At 42.1% G+C, this 16953-nt stretch overlaps 1 protein-coding gene across 1 annotated transcript in view; it reads right to left on the minus strand.

The window, feature by feature from the left end:
• Positions 1 to 976: 976 nt before the first annotated feature.
• Positions 977 to 16953, minus strand: part of PCDH15 (protocadherin related 15) — a 451284-nt gene continuing 435307 nt past the window's right edge. The window contains exons 36-40 of the mRNA XM_063132951.1: positions 14004 to 14025; positions 12795 to 12833; positions 8169 to 8242; positions 7460 to 7595; positions 977 to 1790 (exon numbers count right to left, since the gene is read on the minus strand). Of these exons, the coding sequence (XP_062989021.1) occupies positions 1239 to 1790; positions 7460 to 7595; positions 8169 to 8242; positions 12795 to 12833; positions 14004 to 14025 (823 nt within the window). The 3' untranslated portion in view covers positions 977 to 1238. The remainder of the gene's footprint in view (positions 1791 to 7459; positions 7596 to 8168; positions 8243 to 12794; positions 12834 to 14003; positions 14026 to 16953) is intronic.

Below are 16953 nucleotides of genomic sequence, written 5' to 3' on the forward strand. Positions count from 1 at the left end.
AAGTATGATATTGCACTATGAAAGCATTATGAAAGCGGTATATAGAAGGCAGGAGCCACACAACTGCTTTTTAGCGGTATTGAAGTGCACTGACAACTATTGGGGCCCATTGACACATACCATATACTGCTTTCATACCACAATATCCTGCTTGGTGTAGGGTTAGGCCAGAGTTGGTTACCTTCAAATAAAGGCTAAACCTTCACAAGACCCAGACTAACCTTAGAATTGCCCGACATAAGAAATCTTTGCGCAGTGTATAGTCATCAAATTTATCAACCTTGGGCAGCTGAGTCAGAGCTTGAACTTAGCCCACATACATCAAGTATGTAGGATTATCAGTAGGATAACTATGTAGGGTGACCATATGAAAAGGAGGACAGGGCTCCTGTATCTTTAACAGTAATGTAGAAAAGTGAATTTCAGCAGGTGTCAATTGAAGAGGGTGAAATTCCCTCTTCATCACAACAGTTAAAGCTACACTAGCTATGGTAGAGTGGCCAGATACAAAAGAGGGCAGGGCTTCTGCAGCTTTAACTGTTGTGATGAAGAGGGAATTTCACCCTCTTCAATTGACACCTGCTGAAATTCCCTTTTCTACATTACTGTTAAAGATACAGGAGCCCTGTCCTCCTTTTCATATGGTCACCCTAACCTTAGCTAGACCTAAGGTTTATCCCGGGATTGTCCTGGGGTCGTCCCTGCCTGCTCCCGGGGTATCCTGTGTGTCATTTATATGAATAGGGATGATCCCGGGATAAACTAAGGTCTAGCTAAGGTCTTAGTGCATCTTTGTAGGCTGAAATAGTAGTGGCTGCAGATTAAGTTTCTATGTGCTTTACAGACAAGTCTAACAAGTGTGACTGTTACCTTTTCAGCTACAAACATTAAACAATCCATTTTCCCTCCCTGTGCATTTAAGTAGTGGTTTGATGATTATTAAACAATAACTCCAGAGCCAACAAAACTAGTCCATTTTAATGAATATTTCGTTCAGTGAATTCGGAGCCTGTCAAAAAGAGTTGTTGAGAAGAACAATTAATTGGTACAAATGTGAGTGCAAATTTTCTAGGTTTTCGCCCCTGTTTGTTTGTTTGTTCCTTTTACTTTAAAGCATTTTGTTCAAAGTATACAACTTAGGTGCACAATACAAAGTTCATACGTTTTTTTTTCTCGGTGACGATAAAAAGTGTACTTTTATTATAAATGGGAGTAAAAATGAAAATGAAAAACAGGTGTCACAGTTTTGTCATTGGTATGTGAAGGTTGTTCCAAGGACCCATCCAGAGTTCCTCATCATCTGACTGTGTGTGATCGCTGGGTAATTCCAAAGGCTCTTTGATATCCTCATTATCAATAATGGACTCTTGCTCTTCTGTGCTTTTCAATCTATTGCCTCCCGATTTTGTTGCTATGTTGTCAGTGTCTGCAGCTGAGGACGCAAAGGAAACACTACATGGTCTTGTGTTCAGTTTGTCACTAGATGATGCCCCTGTTAAAAATGTGTTCAGGGGGACGTTCTCCTCATGTGTCACTGCCAACTTATCAAGTTTCTTGAAATGTTTCCCCAGCCGCACAGGGGATGTGACCTTTAAATTGTTTGAAAGGCAACTCCGTCGGGTTCTTATAACTGACCCATTTTGGGCAATGTAGATGTTGCCATTGATGTTAGTTTGAATGTTGGGGTTGCTGAGGCGATTCCTCTGGCTTTCTGGAGCACTGTCCTCTCCAGTGGAGCTTGTCTCATATTCAGGATCAACTACCAACTTGATCCTTTTCTTTCTGGCCCACTGCATGACAACAAAAAGAAAGACAAATTATTTAAATACTTTATAGTTTGTTTGCTTTGAATGCATAGCTTTGCCAGCTCCTTCATTTCCACTAGAAACCAAAATTAGGTAAGTTAGATTTGTGGCAGTCTGTCTCTCTAATAATCAGTTTAACTACATTAAGAAGCTATATTGAGTGGTCTTGTTAACTGCTATGTATTAAGATTAATACATGAACGCCTTGGTTTTTGTCCTTTCAAAAATGAAGTAAAGAGTATTTAAAACAGTATCTATAAAAAAGAAGAAAAAACTAAGAAAAACTTTGTGTATCAATATTCCCCATAAACATTTTAAGCTCTCATCTGTCACTGGACGCATGTAGGACACAACTAAGAACTAGTTTGTTTGTTTGTTTTTATCTTGTTGAATGAGGATTACAAGGCAGCCTTTGTCTAAAATCTCCATCTCATGTTGTCATTTGTATGATAAGCTGAAAGTAATTTCAAGTTAATATGCTTGAGTTTGGCTTTGGCTATCTCTACATGAGCGATTTATTGTATGCTCGTGATTGGCCACTTACGGAAGTTTGCAGGACTATTAAATGATGTCGTCAACCTCCAGGACATCTCCCACTCCTTCTCCCAGTAATCCCATTCTAAAAAAACCCTAGATATCCCAATTCTTTTGAAATATCGCAGAATTTTCTAACTTGTGCAGCTGAAATTGTGCTACAAAGCACCCACTAGAGGATACTGTCCCATCCAAGTATGTGAGCAATGGCAGGAGGAGAAGTTTTCAATTACAGACCATGCGTTCAGCAATTCAAACCATATGGTCACCCCTCTCTGCTCATATAATGCAGCCAATTACAATTGTGCAAAATAAGCAGGAAGCTCAAAGCCTAATAAGACAACGTGATTTCCCCTTAATGTAGACATGCCCTTTGAATTTATTTTTGTTAGCATGACCACCACACAAATGGATTCCAATCTGGGAAGGGGGCGGGAAATGGTAGAGAAGGTAATCACACTGAAGTATCAGCTTAGGAAATGGCAGGATGTTATCTGCTGGGTAACTCACGAGAGTTGCTTGACCCCACAAGCCATGGAACAGCAATCGCTAATCCAAAGCTTGAGGAAGTAACTTTAAAATCTTATCACTTGATACACTCACCTCCATGATCAGATACTGAGAGCAAATTAAGCTCTATCCATGACAGCTGCACTATGAGACCGAACTGCACTATCAAATTTATTATAAAAAAAATACATACAGATGTACTGGCCTTAGATAGCAATAAGGATAGTATGTAGGCTAATAGAGTAAATATTTGGAAAACCATTATCGCTTCCTTCTAGAGTTAATTATTTGAAATACTATGTAGTAATGTCAAGTGCTCTCCATGAGCTGACATTTTTGCTTCACAGGACTCATTATAACAAAAGCAATGGTATTTTGGCGCTCAAAAGGCTTTCCTTCTGAAGCAGGGTGTCAGTATTGCCAAGTAAGAACAAATACCACATGAGACCACATGATGTCTTACAGCATGAAATGCCAATATTTCACCCTTTAAATTAATGGAATTATACAAACCTAAAATTTGGAGTTTAAGATTATAGCAACAGAATCTATGTACTTATTAATTATACCTATAATTGGCATTTTCCAAATATGAGCATTAGCCATGCAAATTTAATGAGAAACCATCAGCCTCCTTCCATTGGTAAATAATAAAGCTAACTATTAGTTTAGGAAGTAGCAGTGAAGTCATAGGGTTTTTTTTTGCAAATATTCTACAGTGAAAAGATTTTTCAAAAGCAGCTGCTTTCTAAGGCACACAGACATCTTTAGAAAATGCAAACCATGCAGTGTAGAAATAGACATTCTCCACCCTCCAAATGTTTAAACTCACAGCTAATTCACGCATGCATACTTGCTGCTTGGTGGCTACAGCATCAAGAGCTAATTTGACTGTGTGAATTAACCATCACAGATCAAACACCGCAGGCAGAATGGTTGTATTAGCACACAGCACTTCAAACACAAGACTATTCACTGGAGTTCACGTTCATCTGCCAATCAGAAAGTGCTGAGTAGCCAAGTGGGAGAGAATTGCTCCTGATTTGTATTGACTAAACCAGCTCAAAGAATAAGACTTGCGATAAAAGTTCTTGTAGCCTAGGAATCTCACTCCATTATCCGAAATCCTTGCACAACAGTATTTGTGTATATCCAAATTCCTGAAGTCCGTAAAGCCATTCAGATAAGATCCTGCAATTTGTCTTCTGTGAAATGTTTCTATTAACGGAAGGGGCAGATATTACAGACTGGTTTCCAATTTGTGCCCACCTAATTTCTTATGCCAAGACTAAGACCTAAGGTTTATCCTGGGATCATCCAGGGTTCGCCCCTGCCTGAGCACTGGATCCCCTGTGTGTCACCTAGATGAACAGGTTTGACCCGTGGACGATCCAGGGATAAACCTTAGGTCTAGCTATGGCCTAACATAAAGTTCCTTCACTTCAGAAAAAGCAACACACAGAGCACAGCAAGCCAAAACCACACCTCACTATAAATTGTCTACCTGTCCATCCTTTTTCCACCCCCTAAAAGGTTGTGGAGTCACTACGATTTTCTGACTCTGCAGTAGCAGGAATCCCTTTACGCACTCTTCTCCTTCTATTTCTTCTTTTCACAACAGTGTCGGAATCTGTTGTGGTTACTGAGCTCCCTATCTCTCCCCTCTGTTTGCTGGAGATAGTTTTATTGGTAGAGGAGGCTTCATGGTCACCGGACTCCTCCTCCTCCTCCTCCTCTTCTTCCTCTTCTTCTTCAGATAATTCTTCTATGGTGTCATCTAACTCACTTCTAGCTGTAGATGATCTATCCTTGAAACTGGAAAGAGAGTGTTTCTTTTTCCCTGCCCTGGGGGCAAGTTCACTGCTGATGGAACTTGGTGCCGATGATGACATTTTCGACTCTGTCTCGTCTTCCTCAGTATCTGAAACTTTGCTCTGAGAATCGGATGTTTCACCTTCTGAGTCACTACTGGATGAGGATCCAGATGAATCGGAACGTTCTTCATCAGAGTCCACAGTGCTCTCCGTGGTTTCATCTTGATCCAATGTCACTTTCAAGTAGTCTTTATCTGACTGGGATGCAGAAGTACTACTTGCTGAGGAGGACGAAGACTCAGTGCTTGAGGAAGATGTCTTTCTTCTCCTCTTCCTCTTGCCATAGTCAGTCTCTTCAGACTCGCTTTCCGCTGTGATGCTAATTGAAATTCCTGACTTTGATTCAGATTCGCTCACTTCCTCAGATGCACTAGTGCGCTTCAGTCCACGGCCAAGCTTCTTTGTTGATACCGTGTCACCTGCTGATTTCTGGTAATAACTTCCCTTAATAACCATGCTGTCTTCTCCATCCGTTTGGCGTGCTGCCATCAGCTTGGCATAATCTGACTCTTTGCCTATTACTTTCTGTAGCACCATTGGAAATATCTTTGCTTTTTTCCATGGAGACTGGGCTGCCTCTGTTGTTCCTGGCCTGTGGGCACTAACTGCTATTCGACTCAACTGCATCACTGCCTTTAATTTCTTTCTTCCCTGGCGGGGCCCTTCTCTTACAGCTTTCCTTTCACTTATAGCACTAATAGCTACTGGAGCCCTCGGTCTTTGGCTTACTCCTCTGCCTGGAACTGGAACTCGTCTTACCCCCTGCAAATTATAAAAATGGAAGCACTTTACGTGTTTAGAATGTTAGAATACCGGGACTAGGGAGAAATAAACAATTAACATGCAAGATTTATTTAGAACTAATATAAACACATGGATTACACATTTATACATAATCCCTGGAGGAACTATCAGTCTAAAGGAGCTGAAAGTCTTATGCTAAGCAGTAGCTTTTACCCCAGTTGTTTGAGATGCCACTTCCCTGCATCACTTCATCATGGAGCTATTTGGCAACTGCCATCTTTCCCATCATGGACACTTATTTTAATCTATTTCCCGAGGAGCTGTGCATGTGCAGCATATTGGCAGTTCTTTGGTTGGAAGATCTAACTTTTGGGTATCTCCAAATGGTTTGCAACTTGGGGCAAGGGGCAATCCCACGGCAGAATAACTTGGATTGTCCACAGGTATTTATCTCAGGCCATCTTGATAGTTTATACGTTATGAAAGGCATTTGGATATGCACCAGTTACATGAAAAACTGTAACTTTATTGGTTTTTAAAGATCACTCTGGCCACTAGAGGGTGCTACAGAACTGAAAATGAATAGAAGATGTCAAAAAGAAACCTTTAAAAAAATCATCTTTAGGGGTATCACATAGGTTATATAGTTTAGTTGGGGCAGATCTACACCAAGCAGGATTTAACGCTTTGAAAACGGTACATTGAATGTGTCCTGGACCTGAACCATTGTCAAAACTGTTATAAACCGTTACAAAGCAGTAGTGTAGATCCTGCCCAAGTCACTAGAGTAAAGCTGTAATGTACACTACAGATCATATAGTGCAGATCCAAATCTCTGGATTGTGTGTTTACTCACCCTAGCAACACTAGTCATGCTAAGGGAGGTATGGGAAAGAACCAATGTGCGTTTGGCGAACCACGTGACCTGCTTTTGCATTCATGACTACTGTGGTATAGAGCCACAAAACAGGGAAGTGTTTTTCTTTTTTAGTTAACAGCCATGCCTGGTAACATAGCAATAGGATTTGAGTCATGCTACAAGATCCACCAGGGCTTGGAGTGAGGAATGCCATGGAAGAAGCAGTGGTTGCTCCTTCTCCTCAGCACTGAGATATCTGTCAATCATCTATATCTGCTGTCCCAGAGGGAGGACACAAGCCAAGAGGACTCGATCATCCAACTAAGAAGGGCGATAAGAAAGGTGAAGAGATGAGAGATGTTTGCTTGATTCTCCTGGTTTCAGTTTTCATATAGACTATACTACAGTATTTTAAGTGCCGAATAATCCAGTGGTTCATAACCTTTCCCGGAGACCCTTGAGCTTTAATTTTGACTTTATGTAAGTGGCAATTTGATTCCCTTCTTTTAAAAAGATATCTACTCTATTATTATTATTATTATTATTATTATTATTATTAGCTTTTTGTTTGAGGGAAATCCAAACACTGAATATGAGAACATAATGGCTTGAATCTGAAGATAAGGAAACAAAAGGAAAGTTTTGCTTCTTTCATTAAATGAAAGAAGTTCATGGAAGGAAGGCTCTGCACCCTCTGGACCCTGCGGCTGCCGTTATCCTCTGAAAATTCTCTCTGAAGAGTCAGGCGGATTTTCCTGAACAATACGGGATGTCATGTGAACAAATGGTATAATGCGACTAACTATTGTACCAGCCCTCCACATGCTGAAGAAGGCCAGAAATGCCCCGCAAAGGTCTTCCTAATTTTGAAGAATTCCACCCTCCTGACCATTGAGAAAGGCTTTTTTAAATTTTTATTTTAAGAGATGCCGGCAGCTGCATGGGAAAGAAGAGGGGTGCAAACTTTTCCTTCTGTGGACTTCCTTCCACCAGTTATCTTAGGACTCAAGCCTATGATTTTAGAACGCACACATTTCTCACAAATAGTATGCATACAGTAGTAGAAGTGTCAGTTAAGAGATCCCTGTATTTAAAAGGATCACGGAATTGGAAGAAAAATATAAGAAACCTACCTCTGCTTCTGCCGTAGTTCCCTGTGGACTATAATAGTAGCCGCCATCACCCTCAACAACCACCTCGCCATACTCATCATACATTCCAGAAGGAGACAGCAATCGGCGACGACTTCCGTATTGAGGCAATTCGTACCTGGGGGAAAAGCCAGGTACAGACATCCTCTATGTTTGTATACACGTGGATTCAGTGTACTCACAACCACACAATGGGAGGATAAGAGTCTCTTTAAAATGACAACATCTGGAAGAGCTGTGCACGTGCAGCATATTGGCAATTCTTTGGGCACACCTTTTAGAGGTCCCTCCTTGGGAAGTACCTAGTTTTACATTTATACTTCTATAAAGTTGTTGTTGTTGTATCCCACCTTTTGCCCAATACTGGGCCTCAAGGTGGTCTTATAAAGTTTAAAACCTACATGGTAAAACATAGGAAAAGAAATGTAAAAAAACCACAACGTTTAAAATACACAACAAAATTATAAGTCATTAACATAGATGGAGGACCAAATTACTCTCCAAAGGCCTGCTGAAACAAACAAGTTTTAGCCTGCTTCCGAAAGCCTATCAAGGAGGTAGCCAGTCTAGCTTCCCTGGGAAGAGAGTTCCAAAGCACTGGAACAGCCATGGTGTGCACATTTGCCCCAAGTAAATGCAATTAAGATGCATCATTTGCAAAGTCATATAGAAAATACAGAATGAACAATACCCATGTTCATAACTGTAGTAGTCCTGTCCATAGTACTCTTGGCCAGGGTCAATGCCAGATTCCATAGAGAGTTGCTGCAATTCATAAGAAATAGAAAAAGCAAAATTCAACAGGAATACACAAATCCATGATGGTTGAGGTTAAAGAGCTATGAATACAATATGTCAAAATGGGTATAAGCAGAAAAGAAAGATACAAGTCTGTAGGTTTTCTCATCCTCAACTTTTGTCATTGGACTAATAATAATAATAATTCAAAAGGGTTTGCTGTTTGAGTGCAAGTACCGAAGTGTGGGTGAAATAAAAGTTCTTCTATACTTCTGTTGTATAATTATCACTTGGCAGTCTGATAATACAAGGTCAATGGGCACTTCAAATGCATTTTAGGATTGTGTCTACATCTATTCAGACTTAAAAAGGTGACAATTGGTGGGAATCTACACTGATGTTATTCTAACGTTTTGAATGGGTTACTGTGACGCACAGCGTCACGTGACCCTGGGTCTCTAATGTTGTAAATGAGTTGTACTTACTGGTTCTATTTCGTTGTCCCCTTTCGCTGTTGCTTAGTTGTAGCGCTGCTACTGATGCATGTGCCTCGTTCTATCGGTAATTTTCCTCTTCCTCTTCTCTGAGAGTAGCAGAGCTGCTGGGTTTGCTCCGCCCACTTCCTGTTCTCCTTCCTTCGCTTTGCCCCGCTTGCTGTCTTATCTGCTACAGCAGTTGGAGCTTTATCACACCAGCGTTATACTGTGCAATCACTGACAATTGCATGCAAACGACTCAGAGGTTTTCCACCTTAAAATCTGCTTTTATTGTGAAGTACTCCCATGCATCCTGCCTTAATTGTGCTCCTTTTGCAAAAGATTCGCCCTAATTCCGAGCTGCTGCTGTGGGCGCAGGAGCAGGATTTTAAACAAATGCTTACATCTGCGTAAACTTTGAAGATAAAGACACCAAAATCGGCACGGTAATAGATATTAAGGAGAGCTTTAAGCATACCAAATTTGAATCGAATTGGGTCATCTGTTGATTTTTAATGATTTTTTTTAACATTTCCCCCCTCTTTGCAAAGGAGCTGAGGAGCGCTCAAATCACTTCCTGGTAAGCAAAGGATCGCTGTAGCTCCATGCAGGAAAATTAACACGGTGCTCTGCTCCCAGTCCAAAACTCTAACCAGCAGGGTTTAAATGGTGTGTTTGAAATAATCCCATCAGCTGGGGCTGCCAAAAACAGGCCTCCCCTTCTGTGCTGCTAAAACTTTTCAATTTTTGACTCTGACTAGACCCAGACCTTCCTAGCGTCAGCAAAGTGGCTGGTTCCTATGTGTTCAGGTAATTCCCTGGAACTTGTGTTAAGATGTTTTGGGAGGGGGTGTTGTGTGTGCTTTGCCCTGCACTGCTGGCTAGGAACGAGGCAGGAAGTGGGCGGAGCAAACTGAGCAGCTCTGCTTACTCTCAGAGAAGAGAGAGAACAACGGAAAGGATTTAACAATGTGTCCTGCAGTAACATTACAGCTAAACGTAAGTAACGCTAGTGTGCCCCGTGATACAGAGAACCGATACAGATCGATACAGGGATTTCTCCGCTGTGGCACCCCGGTTGTGGAATGAGCTCCCCAGAGAGGTCCGCCTGGCGCCTACACTGTACTCCTTTCGTCGCCAGCTGAAGACCTTTTTATTCACTCAATATTTTAACACTTAATTTTAACTTAAATTTAAATTATACTGTTTTAACTCTGTATTTTAACCTTATATCAATTTCTGCTGCGTGGTTTTATCCTGGTTGTGCTTTTTATATTGTATTTTGTATTTGTATTTTTAACTTGTTGGTTGTTTTATGATGGTTTTAATTTTTGTGAACCGCCCAGAGAGCTTCGGCTATTGGGCGGTATAAAAATGTAATAAATAAATAAATAAATAAATAACAATGTTAGAAACGGACACTAGCAACGTTATAAGACTAGTGTAGATCCTGCCATGGTATGCATTCATGCTAAAGCTGTTTGCTATTGTGCTATACACACACACACACACACACACAAACACACACAATTCTTTGGAATAATGGGATTATTCTGAATACAGTATTACATTTCTCACTAAAATGTAACCTTTGCATTTCCTATTCATACTCTTTTTACATTACTGCTAAAGAAATGCTTCTAAACAAAGAGAGAGATCAATTTATTCACAGCTTGCAAGAACTGATTCATGTCGCAACAACCCAGAATTTTGTGAACAAGTGGGCATGCTGGTTCCAACTCTGGCTTGTCTTTCCCCTGACAAGCCAGAGTTCCTGATTTGCAGATCTTACTAAACAAGCCAGGGACAGAGCATCTCCGGGTTGCTTAGCTACTTCTGCTTGGGTTAAGATGACTTGATGACTTGATCTTCTGAATGTGAATACAACAAGCACACGAGGAAGGAGTGCCCCATCCAGCCCCACCCCTCTCCCTTGTCGTATTTGTCACCTTCAACCTGTGGTGAAGAAGAGAGCCTGCTGTAGCCATGGAAGCAAAGAATGCAGATTTTAAAGTGTTCTCAGTTGTGTGGAAACCTTCCATGGATATAGAAGCTTCCACGCTCCTCTTCAGACTGTTGTCCTTTACAAGTTACGGAAACTAATATGACAAGGGATTGGAGCAGGACTGCTCACATGTTGGCCCTATGTGGGTTCAGAACATCTGAATAGGGCTGATGTTACCCTCATAATACCTGAAACATTGTAGCGTCCAAGCAGGCCTATATTATTCTGGCAGGATCATAACACCTCTGCAAAGTGAGCTTGATAAAGGCTTTTGTTATGGCCTCCCTCAAATTTAATGCTTCAGGTCCTGAAAATTGACTTAGAGGTAATACTTTTTAAATCTACAGACTTGTGTACTTTATAGGTGGGTTTTGGGGAAGTGAGCATTGATCTAAGGATGTACCTGTAACTGAATTGCTGAGCATTCAAGTGTATCCTACATAAAATATTTCACCAGTGAATTATGGCCGTACAAAACAAAATGGTTGATATAGCTCATGAAATTAATAGATCCTGATTCACATCTCTAATGTTTCACACAGAAGCCGTGTGTTGTTTTAATGTGCTGTGTCAAGCAATATGTCTAGCTGGTCTCCTAGTTTGGTCTTAGTAAGGGCCCAGTTTAGGCATCTCGGTCAGCGGTTAACATCAATCCCATAGTAGGGGGACATGATCAGGCCTTCGGAATGGGCAAATCTGACATGGTATGAATGACATCTTATGTGACATGGCGAAAACGCATACAATCTATGCACGATAAAACCTAAGTGCATAATCTTTTCCTCGCCCTAAAGGGCCAGAAGGATCAAACATGTTGTGTCAATGCAGTGTACATACATCGTAAGTGTTCTAGATAATGGAACATTTGTGTAAGGCTGGGTATAAGTGCTTCCAAGGCTTGGACCTGGCCCCCATCCTATGGTTCATGCCCTCAATGATCGCAAGCCCTTGAACCCTGATCATCCAATGCAGAGTGGAGTGGGAATAAGAAGTGGGCTTTTTGGCCCATCTAGCTGGGATGCTTCAGAGACAGAGTGAAGGAGGCTGGAGAAGCTTCAAGATAACTCATATCCTGGCCTCTCCAGTCTCTCCCCACTCCTTCTCCCCTTCTACAAGGTCAAATTCCTGACCTCGGAGAGCAGCCAGTCTGTTTCTTTCCATGCAAGTAGTCAGGGAGAAGGAGGGGAGGTCAGAGCTCTGGCCCTCCCTCTGAGTTTGGAGCGCTGTCTTTGACTTCAGATGAGGGAATCCGAACAATCCCATGGCTTCCTCAGATGCTGTCTAGGGACCATAAGATTGCTCCCTTAACCACCCAGAGAGCTTTGACTATAGGGCAGTACAGAAATGCAATAAATAAATGAATAAATAATAATAAATAATAATAAATTTATTTCTTACCCGCCTCTCCGTCTAGACCAAGGCGGGGGGAAACAATAAGTATAAAATAAATAAAACTGAATTAAAAATATGATATACATTATAAAAACATCCTAAAAGCATCCTAAAAACATCCTAAAATTACACTGGATAGGTCTGCTGGAATAGATCAGTCTTTATAGCTTTCTTAAATGCTAAAAGACTGTTAAGTTACTTAGATACTGGGAACCTGAATGTCTAAACTACATGGTGCCTTTTATAAGTAAAGCAGTACCAAGTTTCAATTAACTTTACAAAGTCTTTACAAAGACTAAGGAAACGGTTGTTTGTACTTCTAGTGAAGTTAATGGAAGTTATTAGGATTATTAGAGCAGAAAGGATGTTAGTAATTATCATTCAAATCCTTGAGTATAGCTTAAAACACTGCAGCGAATTGTGCTATTTTGGACTGAATGAACTCTGTTTTAGTGACAACAGAGAGGCCACTGAACTACATCAACTTCAAAATGACACAACTGAAGTCACCAGGATGAAGTGCGTGAAACCAAGAAACTTGTTGGTTAATCTTAATAAATACAATGTGGAGAATGGATAAAATATACTTCCTCTCTTCTTCAGTGGTAAACACAGACTTGTGCCAAAAGTAGAAATGTGTCAGAGAATGTATTCCATACAAATGCTTTAAAAGTTGTAGAACAGCAAGCAAGGGAGAAAGATGTACCTCTGGTCTGAGAAGGGAAGGCCTCAGCAATTGCTGTTGCTGACAAAGAAAATTGGAAACAGAAATAGCTTTATGAGACAGATTTAATGGGAAATGCAAGTAATTTATTTTGAGGTTGCAAGGTTACAAGGTAACCTTTAAACCACCATAACAACACCATTCTTTGCTTAGTACTCTAATGGCTGAAAAGTTGTTCCGAGCTCATTTAATTCTATTGTAACTGCGGGTTTTTCTGAAGGTAAAAGGGCAGAGACACTGCAAATCCAAAGAAAGAATATACATGTGTGTTAAATTTCCCTTTGCTGCCCTGCAGTTTCCAAGACCCCTACTGGCTCTAAAAGTTGTCAGCCTTTAAAGTACTGGTTCTCAGTAAAGTCTCAGTTTTCAGTGAAGTCCTCTTCTTATGAGACATTCTACATCCATTCTGGACAGATTCTTGCGTACAAAACACACATCTTAGGTCAGTTTTGAAGAGTGTCCACGTGTATAAATTACACCTTTCCCTTTCAAAATGCACCTTAATGTCGAACTGATAGCCCCAAATTTGCATTTATTTCTGGAGGGGAAAGCCACAATGGGTATACATGGCTGTTCATTCAAAATGGATGTGATCTGTGTATATTGTACTCCAGGAATGTGTCCCCAAGTACAAAACGTCTCTCATGTCTCAGCTTTAGCTCTCCGACTCCACCGTTTCACTTCTTCACATGACTGGCCATCAAGCACGAAGGAAAAACAACAACCAGCTGTCTTGTCCATTCTACCCCATACAAGAATGACCACAGTCTCCTCCCAGACATCCCAAAAAACAGATGTGTGAGAGAAGTAATGAACCACTACATCTTGTGGGCACCAAGAAAGCTCTCTTCCAGGGCTCAGCCTTTCTGCCAGCATTATCATGTGTTAATTAATAAGAGTATGTGATCACTACCAAAGTCTGGAAAATATTTCATGTAACAGGTAACAAGCAGATCAGAGAGCAAGAAGCAGCTGCCGCTGCCATATCTGGAGGCCCTGACAGGACTCCGTTTGATCTAGCTTTGCGCATCCTTACTCTCACTGATAAAACAGGTTAAATTACTGTATTCAGTGAATCAACTAATATAAATCATTCTAATCCAACAGACAAAATTATCTTGGCTATGCTGAAGAAAAGAGTTGTAAATTGTAACTCATTATTTTAAAAAATTCAGGGAGGGTGTGTCTTACCTCTTGCTGTGCATATCCTCGCCTGAATTAAGAAAAAGAAAAACAGGAAATTAATTCAGTTATTAATGTTGTGGATGTAAATATGCACCCTACAAACCCCCTTTCTTTTCCTTTCCTCTTTTTGTTTCTTTTCTTTTTTTAAAGGTGGAAAGCTGTAATGACTTTACAATAAAACACTGCAGGCCCGACATCATGACTCACCAAACTCTGTGGTACCAATCCAAAATAATCAAGATGAGGGCTATGGCCTAGGCTACATGCTCATGCGCTGCCTTTTCCTTGGCTGTGCTTCAGGATTTCAAGGCAGAAGCCCCATGTTCTTGAGACCTAATTTGGCCTGCTTTTGTTTAAGAAGGGTATTAAAAGCATCAATGTATGGGCAGCTCTGGGGCAAAGCCACTGAAAAGAATAAGCAAGATGAGAAGAAGCTAGTTGTTATGGCAACAATATGTGAAAAGACCACAAATATACTCTGCTAGAGGACTACTGTGAACTTGTACAGGCTATTACTGCAGACAGAATAATAGGGATGCAAATCTTAAAGCAACCAAGTAAGGCATGTTTCATCTGGTGTGGGATGTCTACCATATCCTAATCACAGGACATTTTTTCCCATCCACCTCCTCGTCCCCTGGTAATCCAACAAAGCATAGAAGGAGCCTTCTATCTATGTTTGGGATCTTCCCCCCATAGTTCACATCTTCTGAATCTTCCCCTTGCTTCTGCTGTCCTTGATACTTCAGAAAAAAGCCACTTCAGAAAGTTAGAGAATTTATAGGAGTGGCCTCGATCAAATTAGAAAGAGGTGCAATAAGACAGGAAATTGGAAGAGTCTCAGAGCAAACAAGGAAGCTTCTGGGCATACCGAAGGATCAGTTTGGAAATTTTCAAAGCTCTCTTGAAACAACATTCTGATGATGATTACTCCTTGAAAATTAGGATCTGCATGCCACGTATAATTGCCCTGCAATTTATCAAAATGCTTAAAAACACACTTGGGAAATTTCAAAGCTTTGGGGGAGTTTAGATGATGGAGTTACTAAACATGGATACATATTTGGTAGGGATACGTGAGAGGGCCTTCTCAGAGGCCACTCTCAAGCTCTGGAACTCCTTGCTGAGAGAGGCTGGGTTGGTCTCCTCTCTTTGTCCTTCCACCAGCAGGTTTTTATTCAAGCAGGCCTTTGGCATGTAAGCTGGTCTGGTGTGAGTTTTAAATGGTTGGGTACTGTCTATTTCTTTTATTGCAGTGGATCTGTTTTTATGTTTGAATTAAGACTTTGTTTTTAATCTGTTTTTGTTATTGTTAGCACCTTAGGTAACATTTTTGGCCAAAAGGTGAGATATCAAATAAATAACACTAAAACCAGATCCCAAATGCTATTGAAATCAATGGAACTGCCTAAGCAACTCTATGTATGACTGTTAGGATTGTTCACTTGCAACCTGGATATTGAAGCTATAGCCTTAAATGAAATGGGAGGCAAAGACTACAATTCTATCAACAGTGACCTGGGAATAAGCACCTTTGAATACAATGGGACTTATTCTGAGTAAATCTATGCAGGAATGGGCTGTAAGAAGCCATAGCTTTTCCTACCTAATTATATTTTGCTTTCTGTTTCAGGAAGCGGGGCTCTGGATATGGTGTGTACTGGGAGGGGTGGCGGTGGAGACAAAAGGGCAGAAGGGGAAGTGGGCAGTAGATACCATAGCTGCTGAATTGACTGCTTCATTGGGAAATTAAAGGTATAGCATCCATATCTCAGTTTGCAATTTTGAATCCCTAATTGCAGGGAGAGGATGGAGAACATGTGGTCCTCCAGTTGTTGTTGGACTTCAACTCTAATCATTCCTCACCATTGGCTGTACTTACTAGGGCTGATGGGAGCTGCAGTCCACCAACAATTGCAGGCCCACATTCTCTATCTTTGCCCTAATGTATACACAAGCTATATGTCCCACTCTAGCCAATGGGATCCAGTCCCCACTAAGTCTACAGAGGACTTCTGATGTGGAGGCTTCATTATGCATTTATGGACCATAGATTTAGGGCCTTGCTAGACCTGCCGGGATAAGCCGGCAGGGAGGCGGGGCGACGGCGTGCAAACTTTAACGCGCGCCGCCCAGCCTCCTAGACGGCCGACCCGCAGGGACGACGGAAGCCCTGCAGCGTCGGCCATGTTTTTTTTTTTTTAAAGGGGCCATGTGGGGCCCGAAGCCGCCGGAGAAGGTAAGGGTTTTTTTTTAATTTAATCCCCCCCATCCGCCCCCCTCGCCGTCTCCTTCGTCGCCCTCCGCCCCCCCACCATCTCCTTCGTCGCCCTCCGCCCCCCCACCATCTCCTTCGTCGCCCTCCGCCCCCCCCAACATCTCCTTCGTCGCCCTCCGCCCCCCCCAACATCTCCTTCGTCGCCCTCCGCCCCCCCCAACATCTCCTTCGTCGCCCTCCGCCCCCCCCAACATCTCCTTCGTCGCCCTCCGCCCCCCCCAACATCTCCTTCGTCGCCCTCCGCCCCCCCCAACATCTCCTTCGTCGCCCTCTGCCATCTTCCCCCCCCCCCGGATCACCCACCTCCTGGCACGATGGGCACAGCGCATCGTGCCAGGTCCGTGGCTTTTCGCGGCTCCTCGCGAGTAAGCGAGGAGCCGCGAAAAGCCGCGGAACTCTCCACACTTTCCCCAGCTCCGGCCTGAGGCCGGAGCTGGGGAAAAGGCGCGCCATAAGCGACTTCGCTTATGGCGGGTAAGACCAGGCCTCAGCGCGGCCTGTCTGCGGATTCCCCTGTGCGTCATCTGGACGCACAGCAGGGAAGCCGGGACAGAAGGCGCGCTAAGGCCTCGTCTAGTAACGCCCTTAGTCTGATTTAAGAGCACTTAACTTCCTCTGGATTGATCCTTTCATATTTTAATTGGAGCTTGTGTTTTTATCCCGATATAGACATGCTTG

Source organism: Elgaria multicarinata, chromosome 8 (assembly GCF_023053635.1).
Source record: "Elgaria multicarinata webbii isolate HBS135686 ecotype San Diego chromosome 8, rElgMul1.1.pri, whole genome shotgun sequence".
Taxonomy (NCBI): Eukaryota; Metazoa; Chordata; class Lepidosauria; order Squamata; family Anguidae; genus Elgaria; species Elgaria multicarinata.